Genomic DNA, 24,212 nt, shown 5'->3' with positions numbered 1-24,212 from the left:
CTTGCTCAGCTAAGTGTAGTGCTGCTGACTCTTAACAATCAGGGAGATCATAGCATTAGCAGGTGCACACTGGCTAAACAGATTAAACTATTAAAACGAATCAGGATCAGCGAACAGGCCTAAAGACCTGTTGCACATTTGAGCGATACCTGATTTCTTAGAGGTGGTGGACATCCCACTGGACAGGGGGTAGGTGTTAATCCAGCCCTGAGCGCTCTGCTGCCGGGAACCCACAGTCATGTCCATGTTGTTCCTGGGGTCAGTGGCGTTCATCACCGACAAACTGTTCAGGGACGGATCCTGGTTGTCTGTGAAAGGAAATGTAGTCAAGCAAAGGATTTTGCTGAATTTTATTCTCTTTTCTGGTACTAAACACCTAAACTATTTGAGTGAATCTCATGAAGAGCTTGTACGGGTCATATTTCTCCCTAAAATAAAAAAAAGCAATTATATTCAGCCTAAAGAAAATGAAGTCAATTTATTTATCATTCATATTTTTATTACATTGTGACATTATATTTATGACATTTAAGTTTCAATGCGTCCAAATGTTTTACTTTTGAGTTTATTTGTGATACCAATTATTCTTTCAGTGATTAATCTCATTAGATTTTCATTTACATATGTCAATGTCATTTCAGATTTTATTTGGTTATTGATATGACTCAAACTGGAAACGATTTTACTCATATTTTAAAAAGTACTATTTATAGCACCATTTCTTTGTGTAAAAAAAATCTTTTGATGGGGAAAAAAATAATGAGGGCACAAAATAAATAAAGTAAAATAAAATAAAATTAGTTTTGTTTTGGGAAAAAGTCTTCTGATTTAGAGGTGAAATATGACCTGGACACACACATATATATATATATATTTTTTTTTTATTATTATTTATTTATTTATTAGATAAAAAAGTGTGTGTACACATATACATATATATATATATATATATATATATATACACACATTTTAAAAAGTAATTTATTAATTACATACTTTTCTAATTTTCTAATTAATCACGGTTAATCACACCTAACATTACAATTTTAATTATAATTCCATTTTTTATTGTATTTTGTTGTTTTGATTGGGAAAAAAATAAGTACACTAAATAAAATAAAAATAAAATAATATTTATAAAAGGTTTTTTTTCTATTTTAGAGTGACAGTTTTGTTTTGTTTTAGAAAAATGTGTATAATTGTCAAAAAAAAGTCACTGCAAAAATGGCCCTAAAATAGATTTTATATATATTTCTTTTGATTTAGGAGGTGAAATATGACCTGGACATTATATATATATATATATATATATATATATATATATATATATATATATATATATATATATATATATATATATATATATATATATATATATATATATATATGTCAAATTAAAAAAAAGTAATTTATTAAAATCGCATACTTTTCTAATTTTCTAATTAGAAAATCACACCTAACATTATAATTTTAATTATAATTATATTTTATATTGTATATTGTTATGTTTTGATGGGGAAAAAAATATGTACACTAAATAAAATAAAATAAAATAAAATAAAATATTAATATAATATAATATAATATTTATAAAGTTTTTTTTTTTCTATTTTAGAGTGTCAGTTTTGTTTTAAGAAAGTGTGTATAATTGTCAAAAAAAAAAAAAAAAAAAAAAGTCAGCAAAAATGGCCCTAAAATAGATTTTATATATATTTCTTCTGATTTAGAGGTGAAATATGACCTGGACATGTTCTTGACAGGTTAAAAAATTTAATTAATTTACATATAACTTAATGGGTGAATTTCACAGAACCTATTTCAACTTTCTTATCCTTTACTATTTTGTCCATCATCATTCCAGCACTTTTTTCTCCTTTCCCACTCCCATTTGCTTTAATGCATTATTAACACTCAGCATTCGAAGAAGTGAAGCCTGCAAATGATACATTCGACGAGTAAATACAAAGCGAAGCAACAGATTTGTGGTGCTGTCTGGCGATGTAGCACATCACACGATGGAGAGGCTTTAAGGGACGAATGAAGTCTCAATTAGTTCTCTGGTACTGAAATGATCATGCATTTTACATGAAAGCGCTAATGTTCTGATGAGATCATGTTTTCTACGATGGATAGAGAAGGGTGGTGGCGGTACAGGGATGGGGGGGGGAGGTTGGACGGATACATTTGTCAATTTGCGTTTAGCGACAAATTGATAAATTTGGCCGCCCGGATGATTGTCGTGCATTTTTAGTATTGGTTTCAAATTTGCAGCCATGCAAATTTGAACCATATAAACATGCTCCTGCTGCACTGTAGTTGTACAGTTGTAGCAAGAGAGGCTTACTTAATATCGATATCGGAGAAGTGCTGGAAACGATAAGCGATCCGAAAATCCCAGCAGATAGGGAGCTTTGAGGGGGATTGGAGCCAAGCTCACCAGGTGGCACGAGCTGGCTAGCAGCTAGGTACTTCTTATCGGAGAGGATGTTGGCGTAGAAGCGGATCATTATGCTGATGTCCTCGCGCAGACGTTTGTCTCCCTGCGTGGGGAACTTCGATGAGACGCTGAAAAAAAGAGAAAGAGTTCAATATAATCAAGATTAAATTCATTTACTAAAGGACACAAGCCAGAGACGTTTTCAGCAGCTCTGGTTCTGGAAGTATTTCTCAAAAAGCATTTAATATATCAAACACTCCAATATTTATTTTTTGCAGTACCTGAAATAATCAAAGGCGGTGGAGTAAATCTTTTCCCGCAGGACATTACGGATGGTGGAGTTGGTCACTACGTCAGAATGCAGGAGGGCAAGACCGAGCGTCAACAACCTGCGTGAAGAGAAATACTGTAAAACCTTTTTTTTTTCCCTTTATGTCAACTACAAAATAACAGTGTAAATGTAATGGACTACACTGAAAAAAAAATGATGTTGGATTTACTTACTATTTACTAGTAATCGCTAGTAAATTTGACAAATAATTACAAAGAAATGGCAAGTGACACATTGAATTAAATGTGAAATTTCTTGCAAAACGTATTCCAATAATCTTTTTTAAAACAATTCAATTTCTTGCTAACCTGAAGCGAGGTCCAATGGCCGCCACATGGCGGTTCAGGCTGCTTTTTGGGCCACCAACATTGAGAGAGAGAGACCTCTGCAAAAGACTGCCGAAAATTTCCACCTGATCCGCACTGCTGTACTTTGCGATCTCAAAACGCTGGACCAGAAACTATAAAAATGGGAAAAAAGACAATTAACTTGATGAAATAAGTGCTATTTATGCTTTCACTTTCTTAAAGGTGCCATAGAACATCTTTTTAAAAGATGTAACATAAGTCTAAGGTGTCCCCTGAATGTGTCTGTGAAGTTTCAGCTGAAAATACCCCATATATTTTTTTTATTCATTTTTTTAACTGCCTATTTTGGGACATCATTAAATATGCGCCGATTCAGGCTGCGGCCCCTTTAAATGCTCGTGCTCCCCGCCCCCGGAGCTCGCACTTGCCTTAAACAGCATAAACAAAGTTCACACAGCTAACATAACCCTCAAAATTGATCTTTATAAAGTGTTAGTCATGCAACATGTCTAATCGCGTAAGTATGGTATTTATTTGGATGTTTACATTTGATTCTGAATGAGTTTGATAGTGCTCCGTGGCTAAAGCTAACATTACACACTGTTGGAGAGATTTATAAAGAATGAAGTTGTGTTTATGAATTATACAGACTGCAAGTGTTTAAAAATGAAAATAACGACAGTCTTGTCTCTGTGAATACAGTAATAAACAATGGTAACTTTAACCACATTTAATATCAAATTTAATATCACTAAAAATATCATGATATCATGGATCATATCAGTTATTATTGCTCCATCTGTCATTTTTCACTGTTGTTCTTGCTTGCTTACCAAGTCTGATGATTCAGCTGTGCACAGATCCAGACGTTAATACTGGCTGCCCTTGTCTAATGCCTTGAACATGAGCTGGCATATGCAAATATTGGGGTCATACATATTAATGATCCCGACTGTTACGTAACAGTCCTTGTTATGTTAAGATTCACCTGTTCTTCGGAGGTCTTTATTTATAGAAGATTTATTTATAGATTTATATAAGGAGGAAGCAATGGAGTTTGAGACTCACTGTATGTCATTTCCATGTACTGAACTCTTGTTATTTAACTATGCCAAGGTAAATTCAATTTTTAATTCTAAGGCACCTTTAAAACCCATCCTTGTTCTAACTTGTACTATTCTGGACAACGTATTGCTAGTTGAAATTCCTCCTTTCTAAGTCGCTTTGGATAAAAGCATCTGCTAAATGAGCACATGTAAAACATTTGTCACAACAAATTATACAGAGCAAATTGTTTGTTCAAACAGAGCAGTTTTGTATCAAAATGAAGTAAAAATTGTACTGATACAGCAGTTCTATTTCAAGAACGACCCCATCATGATAGAGGAGAGTGAGATTTCCTCTCAAGCAGCCTTCAAGCTATTTCTGGTGTGTATCATAAGGAGCTTTTGGGCGGGGTAAATCTACAGCTATGGAAATGCCCATAAGCTTATACGGATAAACAAGGTAACAGGAAGTAACCTCAATCCAGATGTAGTGGGGCGTGACGTCAGGCGGGCAGGGGATGGGTTGACTTTCCTCTGAGGCCGCCAGAGGATCCGCCTCCACCTGGGCGTCGGAGAACAGCCCCATCTTCAGCTCGACGGTCATCTGCCACGCGCCAGCCATCTCCCGCATGAACTGAGCACAAAATGAAGTTGAAAAGATATACACATAATATGGAACAGTATTCATCTAATGTAAGAGCAGAGATTTTTGCAACACCACACACAGAATACTAGCGTACTGCATAGATCATATATTATACATTACATATATTTATGCATTTACATGTGTGTCTTACCGGGACTTCAACACCTGTCCTTCCAGCCAGGAGCCATTCCCAGCAGGCTATAGCCGTTTCCATGCCATTCTCGGTAAACATCTTTAATGGAGACCAGCACAGTTGATGCAGTAGCTGAGGGTCCCATTCTACACAATAAAAACAATACTCCATTTACTTTCTTAAAGGGGTCCTATTATTATTTGTAATGTTGTTGTTTGAGCATGAAAAAGGTCCTTCCAGCAGGAGTTCTTCTCTATATCAGTGTCACTGTTTCACTCCCTAAAACGCCTCCATTGTAGACTTGAGTTTTCTTCTGGGAATGAACACGTCACAATATTCCTCATTTAAATAATTCATACGCAGAATAAAGGGGCGGGGCCTGGTTGAGTTAGTTAGTAGTGTGTTGAAACTGGCGGTTATGGTAAGGGGCGGAACATTTCCCAAACATGCTCGAAGCACTTGACCAATCACAACACCTTGCCCCAGAGGACCAATCAGAGCACATTGTGCTTTTAAGAAGGAGGGGCTCCATAGAGAAACTAAACAGAGTGTTAGTGACAGACAGAGGAGCTGCAACAATGGAAAATATGGGAAAAATAATGGAGTAACATGCCTTTGGAGCTGATCAACAACGCAGCCATTTTGAACATGGCTTCAGTGAAGGCTTCTGGCTGGCCTCCGTCCAAAGCTTCATTCATCTGACGCATCATCAGCTTATTCAGATCCGACGTGCTCCTCGTGGCCTCTGAGAAATGGATCATCCCTGCCACCTGCATACGAGACGTGAGGAGTTAAGTCTCTGATGCTTCTTTCATAAAATACCCAACAGCCTCTGCTTTATTATTTAGCACTACCTCTCCAGCATAGCGGTTTCTCAGGTTGAGAGAGGCCATGAAGTTGGAGTAGTCTTTTTTCACACATGTTGGTCTCTCTGTGAGCTGAGTGGTCTGAAGTGAGAGAGAATATACTTTACTATTTATGTAATCACAGATCAACTAGTCAATATCCCTTCAGCATGAACTAAAGCACAACGCAAGTTGTTCATCTTACACCCAGACTGGTGCTCTGCCGATTGTATCCGGCAAAGTGCAGGATGCTCTCAGTGGCCATAGCCAGACCCGTGTGCTGAGACAGACCCGACACCCAGTTCTGATGTTTATTCAGGTATTCCTATGGATGATACATTGATGATGTTAAAAAAATCATTGCAGAGGATGATACTGTTGAAGTTAATTCTCTGTTGTTGTTTTTTTAATGGGAAGCCAAACCTGTAGGTGAGATTTGGTGACCGATGGTGCCCATTTCATGGCCTCTTTAAGGATTTCTCCACAGCGGGCAGCGAAGTCTTTCACTATGCTCTACATGTGACATATGACACACCAAATATATCACTAACAAATATGCAATAGCATGCTTTTACCAAGAAATTTAAGTAAAAATTAAGTAGAATAAATAAATTATAAATAAATAAATACACACACACATATATATATATATATATAATATATTTGAAATTAAAAGTAAAAAATTTGTAATACTAATTATATAATATAAAAATTATATTAATAATATCTAATGTTAAATTAAAATATATTTATATAAATATAAGAATATTTATTTTCAATAAATTTAATAAATTGTATAAATAAATAAATATAATATACACACTTTGATATATGCATGTATGCATGTATGTATGTATATATTATATATATATATGTGAAAGAAGAAGTAAAATTTAAGTAACAATAATTGTATAATATATAATATAGTAGTAATAAATGAAATAAAAATATATAATGTTAAATTAAAAAAAACATTTATAAAAATAAAAATATATATTTTAATAAGTATATTTTTATTTAATATAAATGTATAAATAATAAATAAATATAATATAATATAAATATGTATAAATATATTATATACAATAAAATAAATATTGTTACAAGTTCATATTCCTGTGGTTTTAATAAGTGTAAAATAAATAAAGAACTCAAGTAAATGTACCTCTCTGGCCTCATATGTGTCCGGCACTGTGATGCGATACGGGGTGTCCGGTATGTCATAATACGGCTGGTCTTTGTGGATGTCCTGAAAAACGGTTGAAGAAAATCAATAAAGTATCATAAACATCTCCTGTAACAAATCTCCATATGAGGAAACACATTAACTTGATCTGAGCAAAGGAAATAGCACATACAGCGCTGAGTGAAAGAGACAGGGTCTGTAATATATCCAGCATGGTCCTCAGGACACGACCGCTCCACAACAAGTGTGGAAAACTAGAAGAAAAACACGGTTACTTTGAACGTTCAAGAAGAAGAAATCCGCCTACTGTTTGTGAGATGACCGATAATCAGCCAACCAACATAAAAACACTTAAAAATTATTCTTAATCATTTCTACAGAAACAACATCTCAACAGAATAGTGTTTAGTAGAGTCTGGAAACATTTTCTGTGATTGCAATGGAGAAGCACTCACGTCTCAGCGAGTCCTGACAGATATTTGTCAGCCACTCTTCGGATTCTCTTGTGAATGTGGTTGAAGTTGACCAACAGGAACTGAGCATGACTTTCTAACTCCTCCTCATGGGCTTTGGTCTTTTCCTAGGATGAAAGATATCTAATATTAGAGGACAACAGAGAGTGGTTCATGTACTCAATCTGAGTCTAGTTAGGAAGAGATGTTCACGTTTTCCATTTACCTTGTCAGCCATCATCTGAAGAAAGACATCAAAGACCTTGTCACCCACTGCGATGACACACTGCATCATTCCTGAGAGGAAAAAATGGAAACATAATCACATCAGCTGTCAAATAAAAACATTTTCTAAACTTGAATCTTTAGGCAAGATGCCACAGGTGAATAGAGCAAACTGTAACTAAAAGATATCACCATTCTTCCCCAGTTGATTAATCACAGTACATTAAGACATTAAATTTTGTATTACAAGTTTTCTGAAATGCTATGTTTAACCCTTCGTTTAACAGCCCTTAATTGGTCCTTTTTCATGGACAAATTTGGGTACGAAGGTCTCAGGTGTGATCCCAATTTTTTATTTTTTTTTAAATAAATGTCATATCACTATCTTCGATAAAATAAAAACGATCAATTTATGCAATTTTTTGTGATTTTTACATTTATTTACCTCTAAAAGTACCATATTTTTATGTAAAATATGCTTATTTTTATGTTATATTTAATGTTTCTTTTACTTCAGTAAAAAAATGATTATTCCAGTAAGTTCAGACAGCCAAAACCTAAAAATATAGTGAATTTGGTGACATATGATTGTATAAAAATATCAAAATAGCAAAAATATTAATAGCATGTTATGGAAGCAAAATAGCCCAAAAACTCAAAATTTGACCAGTGCATACTATATAAAAAACTATATATATAAAACTATGACTATGGTTGACTGTATCATCTTTAAAAGAGGTTACAAAATATTCCTTAAATCATCTATTAACAGATGAATGGTCTAGCCCACCTGATTTATCCTTCTGGATAGCTCTGTCTTCAAAATAACGAAACATCACTTGGAAACGGTCAGAATCCAGGGAGCGTAACACCCTGAGAAGTTACAAGAGGTCATGTGACTGTTCAGACAAACAAATCATGAGACACAAGTCTAAAACAGTCCTCTGCTCCTTTGTACCTCATGTATTCCAGTCGGTAGACGGACAGCAGGTAGGTGGACATGGCAAAGTCCAGTTTATTGATGAGCGCAGCGACCTCAGGAGGAGGATCCAGCAGGTTAATGATGGTGCCCCTCAAATCATTCAGCTCGGCCTAGAAACACAAAGTTTTACAGGGTGAATAATGATGCTTGGGGATGCCAAATTCAGTGTTATTTTAGTATCACTGATATACTATTATATTTTTTGTTTAAATAAGTCTATATAGTTTTTAGCTTTTACTTTTAGTTTATTTAATTTTAGTTTTTTTACTTAAACTAAATGAAAATGAGGAATGTTGTCTTGCCAAATAGCTGTTTTCTTATATTTTATTTTATTTCAGTTCATATTTGTTTTATTTCAATTAATGAAAATGTGGTCATGCTTTATATTAGGTGTCTTTCAACCAAATTTCGGAAACTTTCCTGGCTCAAATTTTTTATTTTGTTGATTTTGTTCTGTAGAAAGACAAACATAAATAGTGATGAAAGACAAAACATTAAATGTCACAAATGTTTAACTTTTGATGTTCAACAAAGACTGCTCAACAGATTTTACTAATAGACCTACAAATCTCTGAGTAAAAATAAAATAATGATGGTGCCATCTTTCTAAAGTCATTTTTACAGCCCTGTAAATTAGCTCCAAATCTCAGGTGAAAATGATAATTTTGACCCCCCTCTTCAAAATAGTGGATTACTCAGTAATTCAGTGTACCCCACTTGCAAATATTTTTGGCTTATTTTATGCAGAAATCTGACTAAACTTCATGAGGATTATGCTTAAAACAAGAAAAACACATTTGGTAAGAGAAACATTGATATAATAACTTTAATATTAATAAAAATTAATAAAAACAAGTCTCAATATCTTATGCAATTTGCTCCTTAAGCAATAATATATGATATTTTTACAGCAAAACTACACAAAAATACTGTTTAAAAAATGTTGCAGTGTTTTTAAAAGGGCAGCTCGACTCTAAACTAAAAAAAATGGTATAGGATTTATTTTCAAACAACTTTCAGTTTAAATTTCACAAATTATAACAAAGAAATGGCAAGTAAATATACATCTGTGACATTTTATATTTTGGCTTTCATCACTATTCATCTTTGTCTTTTTACAGAAAAATATGAACAAAAAAGTTGACATGGATTGACCCACATTGTAAAAACATGCATGTACACAATAAAAGCACTATATCAAATTATTAATTACATTTTTAGTAATACAGTAGTCAAAGACACTTAATATAAAGTGGGACCGAAAATGCTTTTATGGTTTTACTTTTAGTTAACGATAATAACCCTGGTGATCATGTCTGGATTGACCAAAATGATTTGATTTAACAATATTGGAAGTAGAGAACAATCTGTCTTTTACAACAAGAAACAAAAGCAGTACCGGAGTGACCGTATCGTTCTTCAGGGCGGAGTTATACTGCAGCTCTGAGCGCAGCGGTTCTCCGCTTGGGAATGTCAGCAGGGGGGATTTGGTTGCGATCTCACACACTCCCTCATACCACTCCTCCGGCCACAAACCTGAAGAAGATTTCACAAAATCAGCTGAAGATATCATCAATATTCAGATTGACATATGTAAATCAATTAATATTGCGGTATTATTAACAGTATTATTACAAGGCTCAGATATACTTCAAGAAAAATCAAAGGATAAACTGGTGTGATGTAATTTTGAATAAAATCTGGTCAAATCAAAGTTTGTTTGGAGTTCAACACCATTAAACTACCATTGGTCTGTGGCAATGATGTAAAATGTAGGTGTGCCTTCTTTGACGTGGAATCTTCTCTGGTTCACTTCTGTTCACGAGTAATGCTGTGTTCACACCATGATCGTAAATAACGTAATTTCGAGTGCTTAATTTCAATGCCTAAATTAATCTGCAGCTGTCAGGTGGTACAAGCAGTCACGTGGTACAAGTAGGAACTATCAGAAAATTCCCAGCTAACAAATTATGAGCTATTATGAGTAATTATGTGCTTTTTATAAGTTAAAAATCTCATAATTGCGGTAATAACGTCATGGCGTTAAAGCACCTTAAAACCTGGAGAACTGCTTTATAGTAGAAACTTGAAAGAGACACTGACACTGTTTTTTTCATGTTTAGTACTGCAAAGCTGCTTGCTTTTAAACAATCTATTGTATAAAGAGTGCCGCATTGCAGAGCTGGTGCGAACACATCGACATCATGTGATCAGATGGTTTCTTAACTGCCATTTTCTCACCAGTGTCATTTTTGTTCATTTTGCAATTGAATGGAAAGCACGCAGCAAATATTTACAAATTCATCTAAACACAGCTCGCAGCAGCGTGGGCGGAGTCAGGATGTTCGCTAACGGTATATCTCTGCAATGGTATTTCTAACGTCTTTTTACACCTTAGTGAAGAACAAAAAATATCTTCGGGGCCTTCAGTTATTTTTACCTGGTAATAATCACAAGCAATAGTATATTGTTTAATCTTCAACAAATAAAAAAAAGAAAATAAACAGCTACAAATGTAAAACCAAAATATATGTTGACTTATAAAAGTGATTTATAAACAACATATATCTGACCTGATCCCTCCACAGCAAAGCCCATCACAACCGAATACAGCCAGAAATCTCTGAACAGCTTTTGCAGTCTCGGTTTGGCCTCTTTTATGGGCGGCAAACGTTTGGTCAGCTATAAGATAAAACAATTAAATGATGAACAATGTGATACAATCAAGACTTAAAATAATAATTAAATGTGCAGACTGTGGGGAACCAAAGTAAAATACAGTGTGTTCATTTTATTACATTTTGCAACAAAAACAGTCTGATTTACCCAAGTAAGGACTTGTGCAAACCTCAATTTTATAATCTATTCCACTTTAATTGTAATATATAAATATATACAAACATGTATAATAACAACTAAATATTCAATTTTAAATCATGAACTGGAAAACAGAACAAATCTGTGACAAGGCAGTGTTGACCAATAGTGAGTGACTAAAATGTAAAAATATACAGTAGGTAGTGCACTGTAATCTATGGAAGCTTGTTTCCGCCAATAAAAAGGTAATTTTTACTTTTTATCTCACAATTATGATTTTTTTCTCAGAATTGTGAGATTTAAGCTCACAAATGCAAGCTATAAAGTCAGAATTGCCATTTTTTTTTTACTTTATAACTCGCAATTCTGACTTTATATCTTGCAGTTGTGAGAAAAAAAGTCAGAATTGTGAGATAAAAAGTCGCAATTAATTTATTTTTTATTTCATGGTAGAAACAAGCTTCCACAGTAATCTGCTATTACATGCTGTGTATATTAATAAAAAAAAACATCTGTCACATTAAGGCAGTCTTGACCAATAACGAGTGACTAAAATTTTTAAACATATGTAGCGCACTGTAATCTGCTATTACATGCTGTATACAATTGTGTCACATTTGGAGAAATCCCATTCTTACCACAGCAATGACAGGAATGAGAACGCCTAAATTACCAGCGCTGCTGGATGCCTGAGGAAAAATGAACATAAGATACATTTAAAAGCATAAACATTACATTACTCAAATACTCCACTGTCACCTGTGAATACAGAGGATAAATCCTTTTACAGCATTAACACTAATGATCTGGTCTGGATTAAAACAATCATTTCTGTTGCAACTTTCAACAGACCACACTGCATTTATACATAATGTGTTTACATTTACAATAACACTCCAATATAAAGAACGCAACACATGCTACACAAGCATGCTTGTCCTACAATGAGGTAGAGAAATAAGGACTTTAATCTGAAGATACAATACCTTGAGGGCCGGGCCCTTCTCACTGGCTCTTTCACTGGCTCGTTTCCCCTCCAGTCCCAGCTGCACAAACAACTCCAGCAGATTCACCAGCAGCTCGTCGACCATCTGCTCTGTCTGCAGGTTCGCTGCGATGTTGGCCAGAGCGTTGATCACGGCCAGAGAACAGTGCCTGCACCAAAAACGAGTTAACTGACATGTTAAAGATGCTCTTGACAAAAATTAAACTGCAGTCGCAATGCATTTATGTGCTTTGATGTGCCAGTGTCATCCTTACTATGATTGTAAGTACTTTTCATGTAAGTAAATTTTCATGTGTGTGTATCAAAAGTTTGAAATAATTATTTGATTAAGATTTTGAGAGAGGTCTCTTATGCTTAAAAATACAGTAAAAACAGCAATATTGTGAAATATTATTAAAATTTAAAAGAACTGTTTTCTAAGTGAATATATTGTAAAATATAATTTATTCCTGTGATCAAAGCTGAATTTTCAGCATCATTACTCCAGTCTTCAGTGTCACATGATCCTTCAAAAATCATTCTAATATGCTGATTTGCTGCTCAAGAAACATTTCTGATTATTACAAATGTTGAAAACAGTTGCTTCATATTTTTGTGGAAACCGTTACATGTTTTCAGGATATTTTTTAATGGATAAAAGACAATATAAACTTGAAATATTCATTCTTTTGGAACATTATAAATGTCTTTTGATTAATTTAATGTGTCCTTTTTTTCTTTTTTAAAATCTTATTTATACCATAATTTTTAATGGCAATTTATCATTGTTTCCACAAATGCATGAAGCTTAATCAGCAAATCATCATATTAGAAGGATTTCTGAAGGATCATGTGACACTGAAGACTGGAGTAATGATGCTGAAAATTCAGCTTTAAATAACAAACATAAATTACAAACATATATATATTATTTATTTATTTTAATTAATGTATTTATTTATTGTTAATTGAGCCAGAATTTGTTATTATTATTTCTTTATTAATATTTATTGATTGTTGGTTTTGTTTGTTGCTGACATGGTGTTTATTGCATTCATCACTTGGCACAAGTTGTTCACTTTGTATTAAAAATGAGTGAAAATAGGTGAGAAAACTATGATGTGACATTTCAGAATATTCAGAACTTCAGCCTTCGGTAACGTCAGAAGAAACAAAAGACCAAAGGAATCCACAGGAAATAATCACCTGTATCCATGATCCTTGTAGTCTTTGGTGGAGTAAACCATCGAGCTGGCCTTCACACTTATCTGCTGGAACAAGTTCCAAACTTCCTGATAAATGTATTGCTGTCGGAGACAAACAGATATAATGAGATATGTAGCACTAAACAAAACAATCCCTATGACAGAAGACAGAGCTGTGGCCGTACATTTCCTGTGATGACCATACAGCCCAGCTGATCTATGATGAGGACGTCCAGCTGGGACGGCGGTTGGCAGAACTTCTGCTGTAGGATCTGTAGGATGGGCTCCATCACACGAGGAGTGTCTCTCAGAGCCACGGCGATGTGTCCTAATGCTCGGATGGTGTGATCTGGGATGAGGTGGGCGTCCCTGCGGGAGAGAGACGAACAATTCAGACTTTTAAGCATTCCCTTAAAAATAACAGACTAATTTTCTTAAAGTCACCATGAAATCAGAAGTCAATTCCTATTTTTTTATGGAATATTGCAGTATTTATTATAAATGATTTATTCATGAACATCAAAATATTTTTTAATTCATGTGGCTTCATAATCTTTAATCAAAATAACTTCCCCTCCCTCTTGCAGTAACATTTCTTCTCTGATGATGTGTTTACTGGTGTGAGGGCGGGGCAACCTGTCACTCACATGAGATCCACCAATAGCAAACCACAACCATCCAATCAATTCCTGATGGACAAAATCAAGCCCCGTCCTACATTTTCCCTACAAAAAAGACTATGTAGTTCTGTTGCCGGATTTAAAGGCTACTTTAGATACTTTAGGGTACTTTTAGAAAGAAAAAGAATGATTTGAAAGACTTTTAACTATTTAATGACCAATAAAAAAGAATGTTGGATTAAGATGGATGAGATGTGATTTACTGTCAGAGTTCAATAACATACTTGTCATTTTCCTGCGAGATGTACAGACGGTTGGAAAGACTGGCAAGAAAAGCCTCAACGATGACTGAGTCCATGGACAACCCTGCTTTTAAACACCTGGATCAACAAAAATAGTTACGTATTAGTGTTCAGAAATGTGGTTAACCATATGAAAAACTGCAAAATCATACTATATAATCATAATAGATTCCTTTGATGTATAGAAATTAAAAATGTAGACATTTAATATATATATATATATATATATATATATATATATATATATATATATATATATTTTAAGTGTTTTGATCCTTGTCATGTCATTATAGAACCACATAAAATTGTATGTCATGATTAAATTCATAAAATTGCAGGTTATAGATGAGGTTTACCTGCATATATTGTCAATGGAGATGTCTCGGAGCTGCTCATACATGGACGGCTGGCTCTTCTTACTGGCGTGAGAACTGAAGGTGGACTGGGAATGCTCATTGGTCACATGGATCTTGATCTCTCCTGTTCCTGTTTAGTGGGAAATGGAGTTAGACTACTTGCACTGAGCCAACTGTTTACATTTCTTAAAGAGGATCTATTACACTTTTTTATATGTTCATCTTTCTTTAGTGTGTAATGTTGCTATTTGAGAAAAGTCCCTCCAGCAGGAGTTATTCTCTATTTCAGTGTCACTGTTTCTGAACTTCCTGAAATGCCTCCATTGTAGTCTTGAGTTTCTTCCGGGAATGAACATGTCACAATATTCCTCATTTAAATAATTCATACACAGAATAAAGGGGCGGGGCCTGGTTGAGTTAGTTAGTAGTGTGTTGAAACTGATATGGTAAGGGGCTGGACATTTCCCAAACATGCTCGAAGAGCTTGACCAATCACAACACACTGCTCCAGCCGACCAATCAGAGCACATTGTGCTTTTCAGAAGGAGGGGCTTCATAGAAACCAGGGATGTTTTTAAGTCCACTTTTTAATGCCATTCCCTCTGTCTCGTTCACTTGGCTGTGAGTCACTGCTTACTTTACACAAGTGCCCAGTACTGGCAGAACCCTTGCAATGGGTTTTAATGCAACACCCTAAGCCCTTGAACACTTGTGGGTAAATTAAGTGCGAAACTGTGAGTTGGAGCTGCAACAATGTCAAATGTGTGAAAAATAATATGTTTGCTGAACATTTAAGCATGAAACCCTATTCTAATAGACGTCAAAATCAAGACTTTGTAAAATCTAGACACAATAAATGGTTAATGAGAACAAAATCAAGGGGAAGATCTCACCTGTGGTGTACTGGCTGTGATATTTGTAGAGCTTCACCAGTACAGGTGAAGGTACAACCAAGAAATCTCTTAGAGACATGGTGACTGAGTGCGCCACCACAGGGAAACGCTCACACAACCGTCCGAGGCCCTGTTTCATGAACACATGTAGCACAATTATACATGAAATATCATATTTCACCCCAAAATGTTCAAAATATTTTCTTTGCATTGTGAGAGGGGCAAAACCTGTAAGCAGCAGATGAGCAGAGGCATGTGAGCGATGATGACTTTACTAGATGTCTTAGACTGTAGCTTCTCAGACAGTTTGGTGCAAAGGTTCTCCGCACCTGGCAGAAACAAGCCAATAAATGAACAGCAGCATGACATACATGAGGCATGTGAAACCAGAACTGTCCTTCAGTCTCACCCTGTTCCTCCGTGACGGCCCAAACCATGAGGTCCACGCAGGCGGCGTTGGCCTGGCAGCGCAGTTTGAGCGGGTTCAGCTCGCTGTGCAGATACTCCACGTCATGCAGGATCCTCTGCAGCTCCGACTGACTGCTGCTGAACTGCTCCAGAACAAAGTCATGAACCTCCTTCACGTACGACACCTGCAGGTCTGCACACATACAACAATCACATAAACACACACAGTAGTAAGAATTACTGGAACTATTAGAGTTCCTGAAAGCCCCAAGTCTCAGGGTGCTTTCACATCTGAGCTTTTGTTTCAGAACCTGGTGCGTTTTCTCTCTTGGTTCGGTTCGTTTAGGCATTTGTGAACACGGCAACCACGGACTGGTTGCAAACGAACTCTGGGACTCAAATAAAGCCACAATAAGCTCATGGAGCAAACTTGTCAATCATCCTGATGGATGATGCAGAGGAAACTCTGACCAATAAGAGGACAGTTTTACTCATATGTGATTTGCATAAACACATTTTTGTACGCTTTGAAATGTTGTTTTGTGAAAGCGAACCGAACCAAGAAGAAAATGCCACATTGTAAGAAATTCCCTGTTTCAGAACAAAACAAGTTGTGAAAACGCCCTAAGAGATGTTTTTTTTTTTTTTTTTTTTAATAATATATATATATTTTTTTCTTTTTTTTTTTTCTAAACTTTTCTTCTATGCTGGCTATCTAAACATTTCTAACCCCTTTCTACTATTTATTTAAATTATTTTATTTTATTTGTTTGAAATTTATAATATTTAATATAATAGATTATTAACAATAAAAAACACCCAAAAAAATGTATATATTGTAATTTTTTTATTTATTTGTGATTTATAAATATAAGACATTAATAATAATAATAATAATAATAATAAAATTAAAAATTATAACAGGATAAAATATTATTTGATTGTATTGCTAATAAATTGTATTTTTATTTATGTTTATTATAATAAAGTTGATAATAATGCATACAATAATATAACAATAATAATTATTATCAATAATAAAGATTAATAATAATAATAAAAAAATGTTAATAATAATAATTATTATTATTGTTATTAATAGAACAAAATTATTTGATTTTATTTTGTATTAATTTCCAGGTATCAGCTGAACTTAAATAAGAACTGCTTAAAATAACACGTTTTTTAAAAATAACGTTTATTAAATAAATTTAAACTTTACATACTATTTCAGCTAAATAATGACACTATTGTCTTTTTAGAGCTGCTTTACAGCAGAGTTAAATTCTGTTTGAATCATTATTTTTATGATTCATATTTTTAAATCATTATTTTCCTGTTTATCACTGTGAAGCTGCTTTGAATAGAAATAAAGGTGACTTCACTTATTTACATTTACCTTTCATGTAGTATAAAGTGTCCCTCAGCATTTTAAAAATGGCCACATACAGCGGATCACTGAACGTCTTGTAGAAGAGATTAGATCCTGTATTGACCTGTAACAAAGAGCAAATGTCCAGAAATCAACACAATGTCTTTTGAAAAGAGCATGAAGCAGTGTTATCTGAATCAAAGAAGATACCTCTAGAACTGCAAACAGAGTCTGATCCAGTGTCTTCATAAAGGATTCTGACACAAACTGCTCAACCTATCCAACAACAAAAACATCAAAAGAGCACACAAAAATACATTGCTGGCATAATAGTATAACATAATAAACTGCAGCTGAAGACACTACAGAACATTTACCATTTGCAGAAGCTGCCTCAGTAAATCCAGTGGTACATCAAACTCTTTACTGTTGCTGCCCGTGAAGAGCGGCGAGACAGAGAAACTAGAGCTTATATTGGAGAAATAGTAGTCTGGGTCCACAGCGCTGCCGTCGGGCAGGTACGAGCCGGCTGGAGCGCAGAAACAAGACCACGTTAGGATACATCAAACCTCGACAGCATTGTTGGACATCAAAACCTTGTCCAAAAAAATCTATTGTACTAATAAATACTAAGTAGGCAAACCTGTAAAAATGCTGCTCTTTTTAAAGTTACCTTCAAAATAAGGAGCAGACGGGTCAGAAGGGGAATTCGGAGGAAGTCCGGCACGCTCTGGACTGGCCTATAAAACAGAAAGAGGTCATTACAGACACAGAAAATCACAATTTCAACCAATGCTACAAATATTGACTAAATGATATAATCTAGTATTATCAAAGTATGTATGTGCTACTCTAGAGTATTTGATTGCACTGGCATGGTGTATTCGGTACCTGTTGTGAGATGCTGGAAACACTGCTGGTTTTACGGCGTAAAGAGTCGCTCTGGCAGACGGTGAGGAACGAGCTGGGTAGGATGGAGCGGAAATCGTTAAAGGATCGTCGTCGGGTCACCTCCGTCCCCTCTCCTGTGCCCAAGAGCTGAGGGCTGATCCGTGGGAAGAGTTTCGACAGCAGCGGCTCCTCTGTGTTGCTGTAGCGGCCAAACGCTCGCACCACGCCGAGCAGACAGGGCACAGTGTATTTACACAGGTATTCTGGGTAGGGAAATCAAAAGAGTATTTTTATTTCACACTGAAAAACAGCTTTAAGCTATTTAAAGTCAAAACTAACCCTATTAGCTAATTAAAAATAAATAAATAAATACATTTTTAAATAGTTTTTTTATTAAATGTTTTTTAAATGCTTTTTTTATTTTATATACATGTTTTTTATTTTATTTTTAAATACATGTTTTTTGTTTGTTTTTTTTTTTTTTCATTTTAAATATTTTTAAATAAATGCATCTGGTCTTATTGTGATTATTCTAAAGAAAAAACAATAATTATAAACTTTAATTATTTATATTTTTTTAAAGAAATTAATGCTTTTATTCAGCAAGAATGCATTCAATTGATCAAAAGTGACAGTAAAGACATTTATTATTTTTTTTTAAATGCTGTTCTTTTAAATAAAGAATCCTGAAACAAATTGTATCACAGTTTCCCCTAAAATATGAAGAAGCACAACTGTTTCTGAAGGATCATGTGACACTGAAGACTGGAGTAATGATGCTGAAAATTCAGCTTTGATCACAGAAATAAATTACAGATTAAAATTAATGCTGTCAAAAAAGTACTAATTAATCGCACATATTTCTGTAATTAATCACAATTGATCGCACCTAACAATAAAGTTTTTAATCTATTTTTATATTGTAATAATTTCACATTTAATCTCCAAATTAATGTAGAAACAACATAAAGATGGTATATTTTAAATATTTGATCTAACAGGTAGGAAATATATACAGAAATTGAATAAAGTTGTCAAACACTTCAGTCTTCACTACTTCTTTTTTTGGGTCTTATCGCGCTTGAATGGTTTAAAAGCACTTAAATGAATAAGACTGTGATCATATAATTTAACGCTAGCTAAAGGATGACAGGGAAAAAATGGATGCCGCGTTAATTGCGTAAATCTTTTGAACGCGCTAAACTGAAAAAATGTATCGCGTGCGTTAATGCAGGAATTTTGACAGCCCCAGCCTTTCAAAAACATTTTAAAATCTTACATAAAAGAATTTAGTGTAATTATAAAATATTAACCAATGATATGACAGCCCATGTTTCTTGATCCAATCAAATCCAGGTGGATAAAATAAAATCCCACCTTTCATTATTTCCAGTTGATTGCTCTGTCTCACATTATGAAAGTTATGAATTTCACATAAATACCTAAAAATAAGGTATGGCATTCAGGACAAGAAGAAACACTGACCTTTATCTTGGCCTTCGATGTTCTGACACATTTCCTGTAGCACCTGCATGAGGTTCATCACAGCCTCCAAAATCTGTAAGAGATTTGAGAGGAAACTAAATCAATCCCTCAGTCAGAATTCATTTGACATAAAAACAGTTAGTGATGTAATACAACCTATTAAACTTGTGTTTGATATGTCAAATTATACCAGACATCTCTTAATACAATCGTTTGTAATGTGGTGAGAAATTAAGCTTCTCTTTTTAAATACAATAGGGCAGCAAACTAGTCTAAAGCAACACTGACATAAACCAGAAATTACACATTTGTGACAACGATCCGGTTTGAAAATTGAGAAGTCAGTTTATTCAGATAAGCTAAGTAAACAACAGCAAGCAAAACCTTCATGAACAAACCTGGATCCGCATGGACTCGTCCATCTGGGCGACATCGGAGAGCATCGTCACCAAACTGAAGGAGAAATTCTCCGCAATGGGGAGCGTTTCTGAAAACACAAGGATGAGAGACACGTAAGATCAGGAATATTTGAGAATGAAATAAGTGAATGTGATAAAAAAGACAGAATCATACCTCGTCCTTTCCTCTCTGAGCTCTCCTCGATCCATTGCACCCTGGGCAACCCTTTCAGCAAAACCAACAAATACGGGACAATAGCGTCCTTGTGCTGAAGGAGTAAATGAACATACGATAAATTAATTCACTTTGATTACTATCAAAATACACAATCATTTTTTTCAGATATATAATCATTTAAACTAAATTGTTACACCTTTCACGTTTGGGTCAGTTTTGACAGTGATCTGTGGCTTTACATATGAAATAATGCAGAATTTTATTTATTTATTTATTTTCATTTATTAGTCTAAAATTTATTCTGTAGAATACCTTTAGCCTCTTTCACATATCACACACACTTTTAGGACTGATTTTTATTGGTAAATTTGAATATGCACAAACATAAACTGTAAACAGACTAAAGATGTAACTGACATAACAAATGTAATAAACTGCAGCCTAAAGGGGTATAGAGCAAAAGTTCAAACACCAAACAGTCTAATTTTTAAAACGCAAAGAGAGTTTGAAAGAGGAGAAGTCCACATTGTTTTGTGTGTTTTTTGTTGTTGATATTTGTTTGTTTGTTTTGTTTTTGTATTGTGTAGTTTTCATGTACTTCTTTGTGTTTTTATGTGAATGTTTGTTTCTTGATGCCGATCTTGACCAGGACTCCCTGGGAGAAGAGATATTTTATCTCAATGGGATCTTCCTGGTTAAATAAAGAAAATTAAATTTCATTCTGCTGCCACCTATTGATGAAACATTGCAGATTCAGGCTGATGATCATCTTTTTCATCTGAAAGTGAAGGTTTATGCAAGTAAAATTTATATATTTTGACTAAAAACAACCCAGAGTAATATTTTTTTTTTACTTATTATTTATCACAGTGGTTTTGCTGTAATTCTTGTAAAATTTCAAAGAATTTCTCATCTTTTTTGGTTAATAAAAAGAGGGTAAATGTAGTAATAACACAGTAAAATGTTGTAACATTCAAAACATTTTGGCACATTTACTCATTAATGAGAAGTTCCTGATCAGATACAACTATGGTTTTAGTTGAAAAATATTATGACTGTTTTATAAGCTCAAGCTCCACCGGGTCAGAACTGACCTGGGAATAGACAGGTGTATGTAGTTTTTTAATAGAGTAGGAAAGTTATATGTGTCCCACTCTCCCTTATTTGAATCATTTAGCAGACGCTTTTCTCCAAAGTGGCTTACAAATGAGAACAACAGAAGCAATCAAATCAACACGAGGGCAACAGTGTGCAAGTGCTGTGTCAAGTCCCAGTTATTTTAGCAAATCGCACGTAGCAAGTTTTCTTTTTTAAAGTAAATAAACAGAGAGAAACAACAGAAATAGAAAAATTAAGTGCTATTATTAATGGGTCAAGCTGATGGGTGCGACTGTCAAAACTAGTACCTGCAGCTCAGACTCCACCAGGAAGATACCGAGGGCGATCACAGCATCTCTCCTCCGCTCATCCAGCTGGAAAACACCACGGATGTCCACGGGACACATGCATTGTAGCTTCTGGACCTATAATATGCAAATATGGCTAAAATATTAATATTAAAACTATAATACTAAAATTTTGACTGCACAATAATACAATAGGTGCACAAACATCAAGAAAACTTGATAATGCAGTATATTATCACAGAAGTTCACCAAAGTAGAAGGAAGTTTATAACAAACTTCCCTTTAAAACAGACTATTAATTAAGTCATGTGGTCAAAAAGTGGCTAGAAAAAGTGAAAGTGATGTGACATGTGGCCAGTATGGTGCTGTCCCATACTCAGAATTTGTGCTCTTCAAGTGCACACACACAGCAGTGAGTACACACCCCACACAGCCATTTTTGCTGCGGCGGCCGGGGAGCGATTGGGGGTTCAGTGCCTCAGTTGTGGGTAATGAGAGTGGAAGAGAGCGCTGTTCATTCACGGCACTGAGACTCGAACCCGCAACCTTTGGGTTAGAAGTCTGACTCTCTATCCATTAGGCCACAACTGCCCAAAACCAGCATGCATAAAAAAAGTGTAACATGCAAAAATGACTTTTAGGACACTAGCATCCCACTTGGTTAAGGTTAGGGTTGTTGTCACCTTTACACAGATTTACTAAGGCTTAGATAATGTTTTGTTCTCAGAGGCACAAATGACTTTCCTATAGAGATCCACCCTAACAACACCTATCTGGTTTTTCATGTCCTGTCAGACAGTAATAACATGTTAACAATCAGCACAGTGATGTGTCAGGGCTAATGTATACATTATTATTACTACTAATAATATTATTAAATTCATAGTTTTATGCTGTCGTTGATTATTCCACACAACTGTATTGTAAACATTTAAAATACGCTTATGTTTATATTGCTTAATAAATTGAAAATAGTTTAAACTTAATATACAGACGACCATACATAGTATTAATTAATCATGAAGATGTTCTTATTTGAAGGGTAAGAACATTGACTGTATAAAGGTAATGTAGGCTGATTTGAATGGCTTGTCTTCAACATTTGATCATATATATGTTAATAAAGAGTAAATAAATAAGCGCGAACATCAGATATTGGATTAAACTCTGGTTTGTTTTGGTTGTGTTAGCTGTTAGCTCCAGATGCTAATAGGAAGTAAAACTCTCACCTTGTCAATCGGAGCGGGTCGATGAGCAGCCAGAGAGCGCGCGAGAGACAGCACAGTATTGAAGTAAAAACCTCGCGACGTTCCTTTCGACGACATTATATTCATTTAATATTAAAACAACAAACAAATATCTACATCTTAAAATGAAATGCTCGTCTGGTGACAGCTGATGAGAGCTGCGGCTACGGAAAGCCCGAGCGCACATTTGGCAAGGTCATTATTGCGATAGGGAAACGCACTATCAGACGCAGTCTCAGCTTCACGCTTGTGGTGGGATTTTCCAAGTAAAATAAAAAAGTTGCATGTGGGATAAAATGTACATTTGGCATCAATGGTATAATGTACAAAAAAAGAAAAAGAAATATATGACATCATACAAAAATTAAGTTAGAAAATCGAATATATAGAAGAGATGGATCACCGATTCTTCCACAAAATTTACATGTATTTTCCATATACAAATTGAAACGTTCAAGTAACTCCTCAACCGGGTAAATTCTGTAAAATTTGAAAGGATAACTTTCTGTATTATTTATTAAATATATATATATATTTTGCACTGAATGTTTTCATATTTAGATTACCAAAACACTGTTGAACATGGCAAATAATCTGTTACTGCATTTATATTTTGCAATATTAATATCTCCAATAAATATCACTATAAATAAAGGGTTATTGGTCTAAGTTAGGAGGGGAGAATCCAGGGTTTTGTATTTAATACAACTCTACTTGGAATTGCATCAAAGATCATAGCATAATCTTCTGGATTCACGGGAATCTTAAAATTATATATTGAGGAATTCTTCTGAATATGATAAAAGTAGCCCTCGTTCATTAAGCTGCTGAATAACAGTATTTTTACTCATACCAGTTTTTTTTGTACATTTTTTGTACAAAATATCTCTATTAATCCATAACACCAGTGTGTCATCAATAATTTCAGACACCAAATATTTCAGAACACCGGCATATGAATATTCATAAGTTTCCTGTTTCGTGTTAAAGAGCCACTGAAAATAGAGTGCACGCTCCTGGAATCACAGAAACTGTTTTCATTTTTTGCATTTCAACTA

General features: G+C 34.6%; 1 protein-coding gene across 4 annotated transcripts in view; it reads right to left on the bottom strand.

Moving 5' to 3' along the window:
- Positions 1 to 23,312, bottom strand: part of pi4kaa (phosphatidylinositol 4-kinase, catalytic, alpha a) — a 38,286-nt gene extending 14,974 nt beyond the window's left edge. The window contains exons 1-37 of one of the 4 annotated variants that reach the window (XM_067397349.1): positions 23,137 to 23,312; positions 21,908 to 22,024; positions 20,499 to 20,592; positions 20,324 to 20,412; positions 19,926 to 19,998; positions 18,441 to 18,703; positions 18,193 to 18,289; positions 17,927 to 18,078; positions 17,760 to 17,825; positions 17,577 to 17,673; positions 16,179 to 16,370; positions 15,998 to 16,098; positions 15,770 to 15,899; positions 14,877 to 15,006; positions 14,503 to 14,598; positions 13,784 to 13,967; positions 13,600 to 13,700; positions 12,395 to 12,563; positions 12,047 to 12,097; positions 11,165 to 11,273; positions 9,991 to 10,127; positions 8,568 to 8,701; positions 8,400 to 8,482; positions 7,611 to 7,681; positions 7,388 to 7,512; positions 7,105 to 7,186; positions 6,912 to 6,995; positions 6,170 to 6,259; positions 5,952 to 6,071; positions 5,756 to 5,848; positions 5,515 to 5,671; positions 4,920 to 5,047; positions 4,598 to 4,756; positions 3,077 to 3,228; positions 2,719 to 2,826; positions 2,345 to 2,565; positions 150 to 308 (exon numbers count right to left, since the gene is read on the bottom strand). In XM_067397349.1, coding sequence (XP_067253450.1) covers positions 150 to 308; positions 2,345 to 2,565; positions 2,719 to 2,826; positions 3,077 to 3,228; positions 4,598 to 4,756; positions 4,920 to 5,047; positions 5,515 to 5,671; positions 5,756 to 5,848; positions 5,952 to 6,071; positions 6,170 to 6,259; positions 6,912 to 6,995; positions 7,105 to 7,186; positions 7,388 to 7,512; positions 7,611 to 7,681; positions 8,400 to 8,482; positions 8,568 to 8,701; positions 9,991 to 10,127; positions 11,165 to 11,273; positions 12,047 to 12,097; positions 12,395 to 12,563; positions 13,600 to 13,700; positions 13,784 to 13,967; positions 14,503 to 14,598; positions 14,877 to 15,006; positions 15,770 to 15,899; positions 15,998 to 16,098; positions 16,179 to 16,370; positions 17,577 to 17,673; positions 17,760 to 17,825; positions 17,927 to 18,078; positions 18,193 to 18,289; positions 18,441 to 18,703; positions 19,926 to 19,998; positions 20,324 to 20,412; positions 20,499 to 20,592; positions 21,908 to 22,024; positions 23,137 to 23,241 — 4,519 coding nt within the window. In that variant the 5' untranslated portion in view covers positions 23,242 to 23,312. The remainder of the gene's footprint in view (positions 1 to 149; positions 309 to 2,344; positions 2,566 to 2,718; positions 2,827 to 3,076; positions 3,229 to 4,597; positions 4,757 to 4,919; positions 5,048 to 5,514; positions 5,672 to 5,755; positions 5,849 to 5,951; positions 6,072 to 6,169; positions 6,260 to 6,911; positions 6,996 to 7,104; positions 7,187 to 7,387; positions 7,513 to 7,610; positions 7,682 to 8,399; positions 8,483 to 8,567; positions 8,702 to 9,990; positions 10,128 to 11,164; positions 11,274 to 12,046; positions 12,098 to 12,394; positions 12,564 to 13,599; positions 13,701 to 13,783; positions 13,968 to 14,502; positions 14,599 to 14,876; positions 15,007 to 15,769; positions 15,900 to 15,997; positions 16,099 to 16,178; positions 16,371 to 17,576; positions 17,674 to 17,759; positions 17,826 to 17,926; positions 18,079 to 18,192; positions 18,290 to 18,440; positions 18,704 to 19,925; positions 19,999 to 20,323; positions 20,413 to 20,498; positions 20,593 to 21,907; positions 22,025 to 23,136) is intronic. The other 3 variants (XM_067397351.1, XM_067397350.1, XM_067397353.1) reach the window with 3 other exon arrangements.
- Between the last annotated feature and the right edge of the window lie 900 nt (positions 23,313 to 24,212).

This window comes from Chanodichthys erythropterus, chromosome 10 (assembly GCF_024489055.1).
Source record: "Chanodichthys erythropterus isolate Z2021 chromosome 10, ASM2448905v1, whole genome shotgun sequence".
Lineage (NCBI taxonomy): Eukaryota > Metazoa > Chordata > Actinopteri > Cypriniformes > Xenocyprididae > Chanodichthys > Chanodichthys erythropterus.
The sequence above is the reverse complement of the archived record's forward strand: the minus strand, read 5'-3'. Positions and strand labels throughout refer to the sequence as shown.